The sequence below is a fragment of the Erpetoichthys calabaricus genome, chromosome 6 (assembly GCF_900747795.2).
Source record: "Erpetoichthys calabaricus chromosome 6, fErpCal1.3, whole genome shotgun sequence".
NCBI classification, from domain to species: domain Eukaryota; kingdom Metazoa; phylum Chordata; class Cladistia; order Polypteriformes; family Polypteridae; genus Erpetoichthys; species Erpetoichthys calabaricus.
Genome location: NC_041399.2, coordinates 111,368,188 through 111,383,583, shown reverse-complemented (window position 1 = coordinate 111,383,583; position 15,396 = coordinate 111,368,188). Strand labels below are relative to the sequence as shown.

Below are 15,396 nucleotides of genomic sequence, written 5' to 3'. Positions count from 1 at the left end.
AGAGCTTGTTGGTGAGCTTAGCTGGTATCATGGTATTAAAAGCCGAGCTATAATCAATAAACAGTAACCCGGTATAGTAGTCCTTGTTCTCCTGGTGTGTAAGAACTGTATGCAGTGTTGTGCTAACTGTGTCCTCTGTCGACCTGTCTGGTGTATAAGCAAACTGTAGCGGGTCCATTGTGTCAGGTATGAATGTTTGAATGTGGCTCATAATGATTCTCATAATGATTTCAGGAGTCAATGCATCGGCCCAGTAGTTATTCAGACAGCTAGCTTTTCTCTTTTTAGGCAGTGGAATAATGGTGGTTGTTTTGTAGCAGTTGTAGATAGATAGATAGATAGATAATCTATTAATAAGCGAGAGGCTAAATATATCAGCCAGAACATCGGCCAGGGTTGAAGCAAATGCATTGAGTGCATGTCCAGCAGTGTTATCAGGGCTGGCTGCCTTCCGGGGGTTTATCCACCTCAGAGACTTTTCCCCATCTGTGGATGATATTGTGAATGGGGGCGTTAAACTCTCACTAGCCCCCTTCCTGCCCATTGACTTGGAGTTGTGGGCTCGTTGAACTCATCTGGACAGAAATGGCTGTCAGTGGTCGATCCTCTACTTCTGTCTTTGTAGCCTGTGATGTTTCCCAATCCCTGCAACATAATATGAGTGTCAGCAATAGTGTAGTGACCTTCCAGTTTAATTCTGTAATTCATCTTCAGTGCAAGTGTTTATGTAGCTGGAATCTACTAAACTGTGTTCCTCCAGGTTAACAGTGCCATCCTCATTCATAGCAGCTCTCTTAAAAACATCCCACTGAGTACACTGAAAGCAGCCCTGAAGCTCATGCTCAGATTCTTCTGTCCACACTTTAACAGTTTTCCTTATAGCGGGTAGTCGCTTGAGGAGGAATACAGACATATGATCAGACTGTCCAAAGTGAGGGTGAGGTACAGCCTTATACGCCCCCATCACATAACTATACACGTAATCCAGTGTGTTCTTCTCACGTGTAGGAAAAGTAATGTGGTGTTGGTATGCTGGCAACGCAGTCTGTAAGTTATAATGTTTAAAGTCATCCAGCCACTATAAACACTGTATTGGGGTATTTGTTTTCTTGTGCATTTAGTTGTCAGCTCTCATGCATACAGAACCCACCCCACGACTAAAGATAAATTTAATCCTGGTTGATTTTATCGGAAGGAGTTGCAGACTAGTTGCATTGAGACGATGGCTATGTCACATAATTCGGGAGTGCATCACAGACTTAAGCAAATTGTATGTGGTGAAAAGTCTTTATAATTGTTTCACATGCTGGTGAATCCATTAGCAAATGGATTGAATTTGTGACTAAAAAAAGGAGAGGTTTTTTAAAGGAGCTGACTGAGGAAGGGTCGATAAGAGAGGCTAAGTTCGGTACGTGGATAAACAAACTATGTGGCATCTAGCTCAAAAGAAAAAGAATAAGTCATTGTCACAGCACAAAGCCTATCTAATTCATATGTGAGCACTCACAAGAATTCTTTTCAAAATCCAATTTCAAATACACAGTGAGTTTATCCCAAATGTGAGATAACAAGCATGTCCCATCATCATCTTTGCTGCTGCTACATTCAGCCATGGTGTAGATCACGAAATGGCCACAGTGCTGTTACTATAAACAACGACCAATATGATGCAAAATGGTGGTGCTTGGAAGGCTGAATACCACCACAAAATGGCGTCACATGATGTCATCATAATAAGAATAAAAGTAAAGTACAAGAAATAGCAATGCAATAACATTCAAAAATGATAATAAAGAGTCCAAACTAAAGATTATGATAGAAACATGTTTACATTATAGTTTAATTTAGCGATTGGATAAGGTGCTGGGTGGTGATGGCTTGGTGATCTTGGCTTCAGTGTACATGTGTGGTCCATGACTATTATATCAGCCTGTTGCATTTAAACTGGAAATGTTACAGATAGACAAATGTATACTGAATATATGAGGGCCATTCAAAAGGTTTCTGCACTTTTGTATTTTTATTGGAAATGGTGAAGGCGGAAGGAGAGTAGTAATTGGGCATTAAAAAAGTTGGTACGACGCTGGGAAAATTGTATTGCAAAGGAAGGTCACTATGCAGAAAAGTCCTTGTAATTTGTTTTTGAAATTCTTAATAAAAAGAGTTAAAAAAGGTGCGGAAACTTTTTGAACGTCCCTCGTATAAATGTTACAGGATTTACAATATTGTCTGAGTACAAGCAGAGGAGTTCAGAGAGGATCAATGTAACACTAAAACTTCAGGATGAGCACAAAGTGAAGTGTACAGTAAACACACTTTGCAGTAGATAATTATGTCATCCACACTCTCTGCAATTTACTTTGGCAGAGTTATTTAGGTTCTTAATGCTAGAAAAGATGAAGGTTAAAATCCAGTAGGCCTTCAGGATTAAGCGGTGATGACAGCCGAGGCTCACGCCATTCACACAGGTATAAAGTGTTTCTGTTTCCTTTGTGCGGAGCAACAGCCCACAGGCTCCCCTTTCCCAGGCCCATTGAAACTTTCCCAGCGCCTCAATGAGGTCATCCACATAGTAAACCATGAACACTTCCCTCTAAGCAGTAATTGCTTTTGTGTGCTTTCTCGGCAGCTTTTCCCTTTCAGATCAGAAGAAATCAATGTCACAATTGTTTCAATGAATTCTCACACACAAATTGATGTGGCATTATGTTTGCAGGCTTTCCATTGGTCCTCATTTTATTCCACAGCAGTTTCAAAGTCGAAAATGAGCTGAACACTTAAGTATCTGAAAACAGACAAAAATTGTTTGGAAAGAATGATTTAAAAAGTTTCTTTTCCAAGGATCAGATAACATTTTTTTTTTGCACAAAAACATGCCCCATATTTATGGGTAAAATGTTTTCATGTGCTAAATGGACCATCTTCATTTCAAGGTGTGACGTCAGCTTTGTGTTTAATGCATTAGTTAATAACCTCAAAAACCTCAACAGTGCACAGGCAGTGCTGCCTGCCAGTCGTTTTGGGTTTGGCTTCTTGCCTGTTTTTCAGGTGCAAGCTTCATCTGCTTCAGTAGATATTTACTTTCCCCTTATCTGTAAAAAAATGACAGTTAAGATAAGAGGGGCAGGTTTGCCAGGAACAGTTGCTTGATTTTTGTGTGACTAGCTGTCTTTAGAATTTAGTGAAAGTGATATGAGTCTCTTATATTCTGAATCATGTGGTGCTGCAGAGAACATCGATTTACTGTGTGAGGTGCTGTAGTGTTGGGAAAAGCGTGCCATAATTACCACCATCCATCCATTCTGAAGGCTCTTTTTTCCATTTGCCATTGGTTGCAGGGCAGGGATGGCCAACCTATTAGACTCACACATGCACCTCTGAACTATTTATTTTCTTGAGTTAACATTTAATTGATAGAACTCCATCCATCCACTTTCCAACCCGCTGAATCCAAACTTAAATGTGTCATCGTGTTCGAAAAATGGAGGTGAGTATTATGTGCTGCAAATCTAAGGTTTCTGCTAGACTGCTTTCTTTTCATTTGCTTTGGCAGTTTAGCAAAGTGATCCTCATGAGGGTAATTGACATGGCATCTTGTTTGTTGGTTTGAACAGACTGCATTGTGAAGGCTTGTCCCTTACCACTGCTGCTTCTAAGGGTCCACACAGTGAATTTACAGTGAATACAAATTTGATGAATAACTTTCGTTATGTATCATCCATTTTTAAGGTCAATTCAGGGTTGTGGATGCAGGAGCCCACCCTGGCAGGCCTCTGAGGTCATGACAAGAACAGAATCTGGGAGGGGTGACACACTGAATGCATTCACCTTGCAAACATTAAGTATAAAACAAAATGGTTCAACATTTCCGATACTAACATTGCCTTTGCTGTTCTAAATATGTGAGCACATCCTGTCTTTCTTGATTTCTTTCACATTACTAACTCCATTGGGGTGGTCCAGTTGATGGCTATCACAAGAAGGGTAGTGAAGGGGTTGATATTATTATCAAAGCAAAGCGATCATAACTTAATGTAATATTAACATGCCTGCTTAATGCAATTCAGAGTCATTGTAATATTCCAGTAGAACTGGGTGCAAGGTATGAGACAACCCTGGATAGTGCTGCAGTCCACCACAGCACCCACTCATGCACCCGCTCACATTCAGACCAGTTAAGTTGCTAGTTATCATAATCTGCATGTCTGGGGATGTGGAAAGAAAATCCATGCAGATACAGGAAGAACATACAGACTTGACATGAACAAAGACTGGGTGTAGAATTTAAACTTAGGATCCACAAAGTCACCATTGTAGCCTTGAATCACCATACTGGTTGCCAAGACAGCAGCACAGAAGAATCAATTCAGGTCAGGTCAGGTTGGGAGGCATGCACTGGTACAGCATGTTGCCACACCCAACACATGACGAAACAGCTTAGGATCCTGGTTGGCAACCCCCCAGGCAGACATGCAGTCCAGTCCCACCCTACAGAAATGACCATCTATCTAGATGTTATATGGGCGACCCCTTGGCCTAGTCCAGCCACTCGGGTCCTCAACAATGAGGATCCTGTGAGTCGGATCACCCTCTGGGAATCGCTCCATATGGCCGTAGTGCCGTAACTGACACTCCCTCACAATGCAGGTAATATGCCTCATTCGGGACTCTGTGAACAACCGCTCATTCAACACAAAGTCAAACCAACGGTACCCAATGATTCTCCAAATAGACACAGTACTGAAGGAGTCCAGTCATCGTCTCAAGTCACTGGATAGCATCCATGTCTCACAACCATATAGCAAAACAGGAGGCACCAGGACTCAAAAGACTTGGACCTTCATTCTTTTGCACAGATATTGGGAGCACCACATACCCCTTTCTAGCAACCTCATGACCACCCATGCTATTCCAATCCATCTACAGACTGTCTCTCCAGAGGCATGAATGTCACTGCAGGGTAAATATAACTCTTGACAAAGTTAACACTCTCTCTGCAGACAGACACACTGCCAATATTTGTGCCCAAGAGGTCATTAAATTAATTAAATGCACATTTATGAAATATTCATTGACATAAGTCACCAAGAAGACTCATGAAGTTGTGTGCACAAAAGTGGCTATGCCTGTCTGATGCATACATGAAATCCAAAAGCGGGACAGTAAAGTGTTTTAGATATTGCAAAGAAATATAAAAGTCAGTAGTTAACCTTGCCCTCAGAGTTCAAGTACATCAGACATTGTGACTATAAATTAGTGTAGTACTTTAGTGTAACTTTAAATACTTTAGTGCATAAACTTTACATTTTATGAGTTATTTTTTTCTCAACAGTGTGCAATTCAATATCTTGGTAAATTTGCTGTGGTATAAGTTACATTTGCCCTTTAGTTTAAGAAATTAAGCAAAAAAATATTTTTGTGAGAACACTCTGGATGTCAAAACTGGTAAGCAATGGTTTCTGGGAATTTGCAAGTGCATTACAAAATAATTCAATGTGTGCCTCTAGGACAATCGAGATCAAATGTCTTTCAGAGTAGGGGGAGTTTCGGTTTACAAGCCAGCAGCAAATGTTTCATTAATTAAGGCCAAAGCAAAAAGATGTCCATCAAGATCCAACACTAAAAACCTGCCTATAGTCATTCATTTGAACATTCAGTTATTACAACAAGAAGAAGCCATTCAGCCTAACATAGCTTGTCAATCTCTAGCTTCAAATTCTTCCAGAAAACATCCAGTCGAGTTCTAAAGGTCCTCAAAGAGTCCTTTCAAAACCAGGATCCCACTGACTCAGCCTTTCACAAATCTGTCATCTATTTATGGTTTATTCATGGAACCTGGTACAGATCATTCTGGAACTTAACGTGGATGGTTCTTTGGTAACCAACAATAGTTCCTCTGTGGCATCACTATGAAAAAACACTTTGGCACCTTTATTTTTAACAGTGTAGTATATGTAGCCATTACTGTATGTTTATTATAAGCTATGGTAATGTTTTTTTGGTTGGCTTGCTTTACAGAGACATACATAAAAGTAAAGCAACTAACAAATGACAATGTTTTGAAGTGTGACTGTTTAGAACTGACAGAAAATGTAATCAGTCCAAAAGCCTTAGAGGATCTCCTACAGCTGACTAATTTAGGCAAAAAAAAAACAAACAAACAAAGTAATTTACAGGGAAAAAACAAACAAATGAGAATACTATTTCATTAATGGTAAAGATTGAAGTGTGTCAATGTATTTATAGATTAGAGAACTAGAAATCCCTCCGTTTCCTAGAGTCTGTTTTCTATTCAAGCTGAAAATTGCAACATAGTTCCTATTTTTTAATTTATTTTTTTAGATTTTGATCAATGAAATAAGATTTTTAGGAAAAACACACATACAGTTTGCAGTTTAAAATACTAAACAGGGCAGGCCTTGTTGCATTACATCACAGAAATACTCCAGTTCAGCTAATTTCCAGCACACTCTCACACTCTGATTTCTGCACTTATTGGCGCATTGAGTGATGATGGTAGGATGAAGGTGAAATTCAGTTTTAAACTAGCTTATTTTTTTTTTACAAATACTGTATTTTTTCATTTGTCTCTAAGAAACTACGTCAGCAACACATTTATTTTAGCTTTCCTGTGCTTCAAAGATCTGAGAATGTGCTTGTTTATTTCTGTTGCACAACAAACTTAGAAAATGCTTGAAGTTATAGACATTATAAATGATTAGATTCTATATCTTATATATAAACATCTACATGTGGAAGTATGTGTCTGTTTGTCTGTCCGGCCCAGAAGTGAGAGGGAGTCGAGGTAATGGCTTCGCCTCCGAGGAAACAGAAAACTCGCTAATAACACAAGCAAGGTGAGCACATCAGCAAAACGAAACCTCAGAAGAAAGACAAAGTCACTTAGCCGCTAACATCGGCAAAACAGAATCTCTTTTACTTTTCCTCCTGCCGCTAATGAACAAGCGAGGCGAGCATATCGGCAAAATGAATCCTCCTACGGGAGAGATGCCCAGCATAGTTGCTTTCAATTATCTGACATCTCTATATTTCAGTTTTTTTTCTGATGATTTCAATAGTTCCTTGGACCCCAGGCTTTCTACAGCACAGGCTTACACAGCTAGTATTTTATAATAGTATATTGTGAGTTTTTTGAGATCCCGACAACCCCCGAAATGAGCTGTGTGCCGAAAATCTGTTAATGCCAGCAGGTATTGGCTGTCAATCTGCAAGTTTGCAGGCTCACCATGTGATGTGTCTGTCGCCCGATGGGTGACGTGGGGAACATTTAAAACTGGCCACTGACCTGGACTTGCTCTCACTTTCTGTCTCTTCTCTTGTGCAGGAAGGCTATCTGTTCTTTTAATTTGAGAGCAGAGCTAATTCAAGATGGCTGTCGGTGCCACTGCTTGTATGTTGTGTGTGCTTAAGTGACAGGTCCTGTTTGAATAAATGCTTTGAGACTGTTCCTGTCTTCACAACAAAAAAGCTGATTTTCGTGGAAACCTGGACTCACCTCCTTCTCTCTTGTGCAAATCTGTGAGCCACAATCACAATATACATATATGTAATACAGTACATGTATACAATATTTTAATTTAAATATACATTATTGGCTATATTGTATTTTTGTTATTAAATCCGAGTGGGTGTAAAGTATGGATAAATGGATAGTTATTGTGGTATGTTACATGTCCAGTTTGCTTTACAAGACTAAAAGCCAGAATTGATAATTATAATTTATACATTATTTTAAATGTACTGTTCTCTGCAAAACACCAACGTTTTGAACATTTTCAGATTTTAAAATTCAGGATTGGAGATCCCAAATGTGTTCTTCATCTTCGACAGAAATTAAAATGTTAAAGTGAATTTTTTAAAAGGGGGGAAAGTGTCTATAGAAAGAACTGTTGCATAATCATCAGAAAGCTTAAACCTTGGAGAAGTATAATCCTGGGATTTGAATTTTGTATTCAGTCTGACCAATATACTTGAGCCATGGAGGCAGCCTGATAGATTAGTGAAGGCAAAAACAAACAAAAAAAAATGTAGTTTATATATTTTTCGCCAATGCATTGCATTATTTTTTACTCACTTTATCATGTTGATTTAACATTTGTATAAAAGAACTTTTAAAAACCTCACTGTGTTAAGACAGCAGAGGAATGATGCATTCTTTTGAGTCAGTTACAGATTTTTAGAGTTTTCATGTTCGTGTGGACAGAGTACAGGGAAATTCGTACTTGCGCATGTTAATCATCATGCAACATGTCACCATGATTAGTGTGAGCAGAACTATTTTACCTTGAAGCTTCTGTCTTCCTTACCTCAACACACATTTGCCATAACCTAATAAAAATCAGGAAAAGAAATCTCACGCAAACACATTGATATTACCACAACAATGTAATCAAAAGTGTAAGCAGCAGACATGCTGTACGTCAGACTCATTAAAGAATGCGTCTTTATCACTGATTACCACGTTCTTATCTTTAGTGGAGAGTTCCCATTTTGGTGTTGGTGGTGGTCTTAGACTTGGAAACTTTTATGAATAGCAAGGAAAATATGTGAAAATCAGTGAAACTGGAAAAAACAAGTGTCATGTGCAGTGTGAAACAGTGATGAGAGAATAATTAAAAAATAAAACGAGTATAAACAACAGCGAGGAGTACACTAACATCTCATGCATCTACTGTGTTTATATTTGACAAGATCGACAAGATCGATGTCCCAGTAATCCTTCATTTCGAGTTCATAGTTGTGCTGGACCAGGCCATCAGCTGTGTTCTGCCTTCTCGTATTCGAGTTTTTTTTTATCTAATTTTTTATATTCATACATTGACTTTACTAAGAGCAAAACCAAAATGGAAACATCTTGAGGTTTAAAATTTAGCTGACATAAGCCGACTGTGAACAATTTTGTTCTCTAACTTAGGAGATCCCACCTGATTTCAGCCCACTCCACTGCTTTTAAGTAAGTGTTGATTTGCTATGGTTGCTACTTTTTTTGAAGTGTCACTGCTCACACTGAACCCGCCAAGTCACATTTACAACTGATGGTGAGTGCAATGGCCAGCTTTTTGGTTTGTTCTGAAAAGATGCTGGCTTTCTGAGCTTACAGTATTGTTTCCAGCTTTCTAGGCTTTATTGATTTAAAGAAAATCAGATTAATTGAATGGATGGATAAGTATTTCTTGGAAAGCTGAAAACTGGGGGTGGGGGGGGGGGGTTATTTGTTCCATTTTTATTAAAACATTGAAGGTGAATGACCTGTTATAGGACTCAAAGGTCATGGCTTTTGTATCTGTCAGTTTACACTTAAGCCTACTTGCTTACTTATGAATGAAAACAGTACAATTCGAGACAAAATGAATACTGTATTCTTTGCACATGAAAATACATAAAATGGAGTATTTGTTCATTATGAAAGCTTGCTAGAGGATTTTATTAAGATATCTAAACTATAGATTTGCAAAATGAATACCTGAAAGAATGAAAGTCCATCAATTTTCTAACCCACTTATCCAGTTTTGGGGTTATGTGGAGCCAATGGTTATTTCAACAGCAGTAGATGCAAAGCAGGAGCCAATGCCAAGTGGTGTGCCAGTTCATTACAGTGCACCCTGTCACCAGCAGGGGGTGCCTGTTCTCTGTGATTGTGCTCTTTATTGATGAAGAACAGACTCAAGTCTTATACCAGCCCCTCTTGTAACCATGGCGGAAAGAATGAGATGATAGAAATTTGGCATAAAAAGAGATATACATATTTAACTTACTTTAAAACGTAGCTTCCACCCCCACATTACAATGTATTAATACATTCATACACGTCAAGACTGGAGAGAAGCCAATGGAACAGTTGTCATCCAGTTCTTCAGTGGGGAATGCTGACAATTACATGCCGTCTGAGTGTTTGGCAGGATGGAGATGGCTTCTTGCTTCTGAATGGTTTATCCTCATTATATATACTCGAGTTTTTATTAACCTTGCCAGGTATGAGCAACTGTCATCAGAGCCGTCTATGTTATTTCTGACTTGTACCCAAATAGCACTCTGTGTACCTGTTCTGATCACCCATGGCCTCTGCCTGAAAGTAATGGCTCAGAACTACTTTAATCAACCAAAATCCCTGCCTATGGAATTCGTTCACAGAAAAAGCTTGAAGTAGCAGATAGGGACTCTTGGCCATGGACCAAGTAGGGCAACTAGCCTGCCTGTGCCATCTTCCAGTTGTCATCTCAATTCCCTGGCAGATTCTCTCTGTCAGCTTATTTGTGTGGTCTGAGCTATAAAATAATGTGTTTGAAATAAATCTTACAGATCTCAGTGGCACACTTCAAACCTATTACTGCACACCCTAGCACACACACTTCTGATATCACACACACGCACACACATATCCGATGTTAAAATTCGAGGCTCCAAGTCTGCAAGTTCTGGTCTATTTTCTTATACTGAGATTTTTTTTCCTTGAGTACATGATACATATTTTTGGAGTTAGCAAAAATATTTCTTTGGCAGTGTCACATACTGAATTTTAACTTTTCAAATAAAAGGAAAATATGTGTACACACGTTCCAAAAGTAATAAAATCTTTAAGGGTCACATTGTGCATGGATTCAGACTCCAGCACAGTTCCCAGTGATTTCATTATACAATACTAGTAAATCAACTGAGAAAATACAGCATGCTCTGGAAGGCATTTAAAACAATGATGCTTTTATTTTGTTATTTATTTGTGTGTTTAATTGTGTATATATTTATTTTAATGTCCTAAATGTTTCAGGTTTCCAGGATACACCTTAGTATAGTTTAATTCAAGCACTTTTAATTGCAGAACATTTGCACAGCTTCTGTAAACCAGGGATTTGTAACTCGCACATATCCCTTGTCTCTGTTTTTTTTTCCAACCAAAAACATTTCTGCTAATCTTATCCATCCACTTTTCTAAACCTTTTTCTTCCATTAGAGAGCTGCAGAGCGCAGGAGTCAATCCTGATAGTATGGGGTGCAAGGTAGCTTGTCACAGGCCACACTTATACACATTTAACACTGTGTCGATTAATTTAATATGCTCTAGGAGTCTGAAGCAAAAGGAGTTCCGAAGCATGTACTGTAGTCCCAAACATGCCCACTGGAGGGGGATATCACAGTCAAACCCCAGCTGGAAATAAGAAGAAGTATCATATCTCTCTATTATAAAAAAAAATATTGGGAGGGAGATGAGGGAGACAAGACGTGATCTTCTCGAGAGACACTTTAACGTCCCGCGAGACAAGAATTAAAAATGAAAAAAGATACATAAATCAGAATTTTAAACTCTAGTAAGGGGAAGAAACCTAGCTGAGACATGACACCAAGAGAAAGAGAGGCATTTGGGGGTGGCAAGTGGGGTGACCACCCCAGGCCCTGCACCTAAGGGGGCCCCGCTTTTGAGGTCCGCGTGTCCCATTCGAGCAGATTTCTCAAGTTATATTCTCCAGTATATATATATTTGAGATGCTTCTAAGAGGAACCCTTTTAAAATCCCTCTTCAAGGTCAAATTCCGTACATGTACGTCTTTGAAAATATTCCATAGTCTGAATATCAATGCACAAAAACATGTTTCGCTAATGATAACCGGCTGACATAACATTAACATGAGTTATGACTATTTTAATTATTCAGAGAGCTGTAATATCACGCATGTAATGGATTCTGTGTCCTGTCAGAGGAAGAGAAAGCCCAGAAGCACGTAGTGATTCACACACATAGAGCACATAGAAGATCAAATACAAAACAAAGCATTTAACGTGCTACTTTAGTTACAATAGGATTGAGAAAATAGTAGATTAAACGATTTTAAGATGAAGTTTATGAAGTTCTACTTTAATGACAAAATAAACTTCTAGAAGAGGCCCTGCTAATTTCCATATGACACCACATCGCATTTCGCACTGTCATGGTATTGTCTTGAATTATGAATTCAACTTTTTTATTAGATTACATGGAGGCTCTTCCCCCTGTTCACTTCGATTGCCAACCTCCAGGTTTGGTTAACCGTATATACAATTTAAAGAGATTGTTATTTTCATGGGATTTGTTAGCTATGCATTATTTTCACTTTTACTTTAAAACTTCAGTTAAAACAATATATGGAATTAACTTTTCTTCAAGATCGCATTGAATTTTGATTTCATGTTTGGATTTACATTGTGACAACGCAATGTATAACTGCCCGTAAGTGAATAGCGTTTCTTTCTCTCTAAAAAATAAACTGACTTTTTCAAATGTTTGTCCCTGTGATTTGTTAATTGTCATAACAAAAGCTATTCTCATGGGAAACTGTAAACTTTTTAATATGAATGGCATGTCAAGATCTCCTTTTGTGTCTAATGTTATTCACAGAATATGTACTACATTACCTTTCTTATTGCTTGTTAAAATTTTACATGTTAGAATTGTTTGACCAATTTTTAATACAACTAATCTTGTTCCATTGCATAGTCCATCACTCATACATAAATTATGCAATAACATTATGATACATCTTTCTTTCAACAGTAATTCTGCCGGTTAGAAGACCTGATGGTGTTAACACTTGTAGATATTCTATGGGATATTGTAAATTGATGTTTTCATCTTCCATACGATCACCCCCAACTGCTTCAGCATAGTCTATTGATACACATTTAATCAATTTGCCGTGTAACCCTTTAACAATTGTAGTGTTAATTTGTTTGACTTAATCGTTTCTTGCTCCCATATTTAGATGAATGGGTGATTCTAAACTGGATCTTCATAAGTGTGTGTGTGTGTTCATAAATAAGCCCTTTAATGGATTGGTGTCTGTCCAGGTTAAGTGCTGGAATGCACTTGATGACCGTGGTCTTGCTTGAAAATAGTTGTAAGTAAAGAATCTCATGGCAAAAGTCACCATCTCACGTTACTTCCTTCCAAAAAGTCTTTTAAAAAAGTCACGTCTCATCACAGGATTAGTCTCATCTCATCCCAGATTTTTTTATTATAATAGAGAGATCTATAGTTATATTTTGATAAAGTCCGCATGTTATCTTGCAAAAATGTAGCTAAATACTGTAATGAGAAAATCTGATGAATGTTAACATTATTATATTAAACTCACACGCAAGTTTATACAGTCCACACATACCAGTAACAGCATTTGATGTAACCGGCCCCACGTGGGGTTGGTCATCCCTAGGCTGCGCACACCCCTAAGGCCGCCTCTGACCAAAAGAATGGTAGAAAAGCAGAGCAAAGGGACAGAAAAATTTAGAAAGAATGGAAAACTCAGGAGAAGTCACCAACCACCTAGTGCATTCAATGAACCACAAGGGACTGTGAGTTTTCTTCAGCCTTTATAGGACTGAGGGCAGTTCCTTGATGGTGATGGGCAGTTGGCCCTGCCTCTTGGGGGACCACCCACAAAACACAAGGGACATTTTAAAAAAGACAAATACAAAGTAATTAACAATGTTAAAATGAAAAATTAACAAACTAGACATAAATGAGAAATATGAAGCCCAGCCTAGGGGGGATGACCATGGCTTTAATATAACAACTGGGACTGAGCTGTGAGGATGAATCTGTAAACAATGAGCTGCCTTGTACCACAGAATGATAAAACGACAAATATGTTTTTATTGATTCCTTCTCAATTATTGAAACCCATTAATTGCAGTTTGTATTTTCTTCCATGCATTACTGTTTCCCTTGTGAGACACTGGCGCTTCCATCCAATACTGAAAGGATACGTGGGCTAGAAAAGGAATAGGTGGTTGGATAAACTATTCATTCACTGAAGTGTAACTCATTTCAAAACAAGAATGAACAAGCTTGTGAATGATATCAGTAATGACCACGAACACAGAAAGCAGCTTTTGTGGGCAGATGAAATGGCACAAAACAGTGGCAAAGCTTAAAAGCTTGAGTCATAAGGGCTTGAGGTTTCACTCAACCACATGGCACCAGTTTGATCTGATACTCAACTTAATGCACACAGCTTTACAGTGTGGGAGGAAACTACAGTGCCCAGAGAAATTCCCATTGAAATATTGAGTGAAAGTGCAGTCTACAGTATGTACACAGTGACTATTTCAGGCTTTGAACCAAGGGCCCTGGAACAATGAGGGAACCAAATTAAGGGTCTAAAAATTTAGAGGGCTGGTGATCATCAGCTTATATTCAGATGGGTGGCATAGTGGCACAATGGTTAATGTAGCAGTTTCTCCATGCTTGTGTTGGTGTTCCTCTGTGTATCACTTCTTTCCTCACAAATTCCCAATGATGTGCAGGTTAGATTAAGTGACGATTTTAAACTGGCCCTGTGTGACAGTGAGCATCCCATCCAGAGGTGGTGAGATAGGTGCCTGCCCCTCACAACTTACACAATTAAGCACGTATGAGAATAACATATCACAATGTGTTTATCCAGAATACAGATTTCAAGCTGGAGTTGACTTTGTGCTATTCAATATCTGTTCTTGGGAACTCTGTTCATTCACTAATTCAGCGTTATTGTTTTTTTCTGCAGTGTATCAGCCAGTGCCGCACACCTTCTCTGAGGACTGGGTGGCTATGCAGACACAAAGGATGCTTGACTTGCGCATAAATCCCATCTCTGGCTTCTCTTCCCACTGGGACTATGAGAAGAAGCAGTGGAAAAAGTGAAATCTGTACTCAGAACTAATCTTGAAATGCTACTAATCAATCAACTGATTCATCATAACTCTTTTGTGAATGCTTACCTAATTATAACCCATAAATCATTCAGGCATCAGCAGCACTAGTGAATCTGTTAAGTTTGTTAATGACATAATCATGGAGTGATTAGACTTCATGCAGCATTACATTAGAAAGTCCTGTACATAAAATGCATTAGCTAATTAGGGGACGTGCACTGATTTTATTCTGACTTTGGGGGAGGTGTGCTTCTGAAGTGCACAAAGAAATACATGACAGAAAATTAAGCTAATTGTTTTATGTTGTAATTAAAGCTTAGAAAATGCATGTGGGTGTTCTGTGAGTCTGCATATCTTTCCCTAATAAGAATCATCATTTTCCGTTTATTGCACTATTGTTTTATATCTAGGTGTTTTGGAGACAACATCTTAGCACCTTGGCTTTAACAGTCAAATGAGTTCTTTAGAATTGTTTGCTATTTTTCGACAATCTAGTGCAAAAATTGTATTTAACTCATAACAGGCTAACACAAAGATGGCTAACAGTTCCTTTCTGGGTGATCATGAGTTATTTAAAATGACACAGATTTTCAAAATGTGTCAGTAAGAACAAAGGAAAACAAGGCAGCTGTTTAAACCAATTCTGCTGCAGTGCACTATATTTGATTTAACACTGCTTCATAAACACAACCAAAGTTAATTAACGACACTGAA

At 38.5% G+C, this 15,396-nt stretch overlaps 1 protein-coding gene across 1 annotated transcript in view; it reads left to right on the top strand.

Annotated features, from left to right (window-relative positions):
• LOC114653498 (cytochrome c oxidase subunit 4 isoform 1, mitochondrial-like) overlaps positions 1–15,010 on the top strand; it is a 64,993-nt gene extending 49,983 nt beyond the window's left edge. The window contains exon 5 of the mRNA XM_028803856.2: positions 14,535–15,010. Coding sequence (XP_028659689.1) covers positions 14,535–14,671 — 137 coding nt within the window. The 3' untranslated portion in view covers positions 14,672–15,010. The remainder of the gene's footprint in view (positions 1–14,534) is intronic.
• Positions 15,011–15,396: the final 386 nt, after the last annotated feature.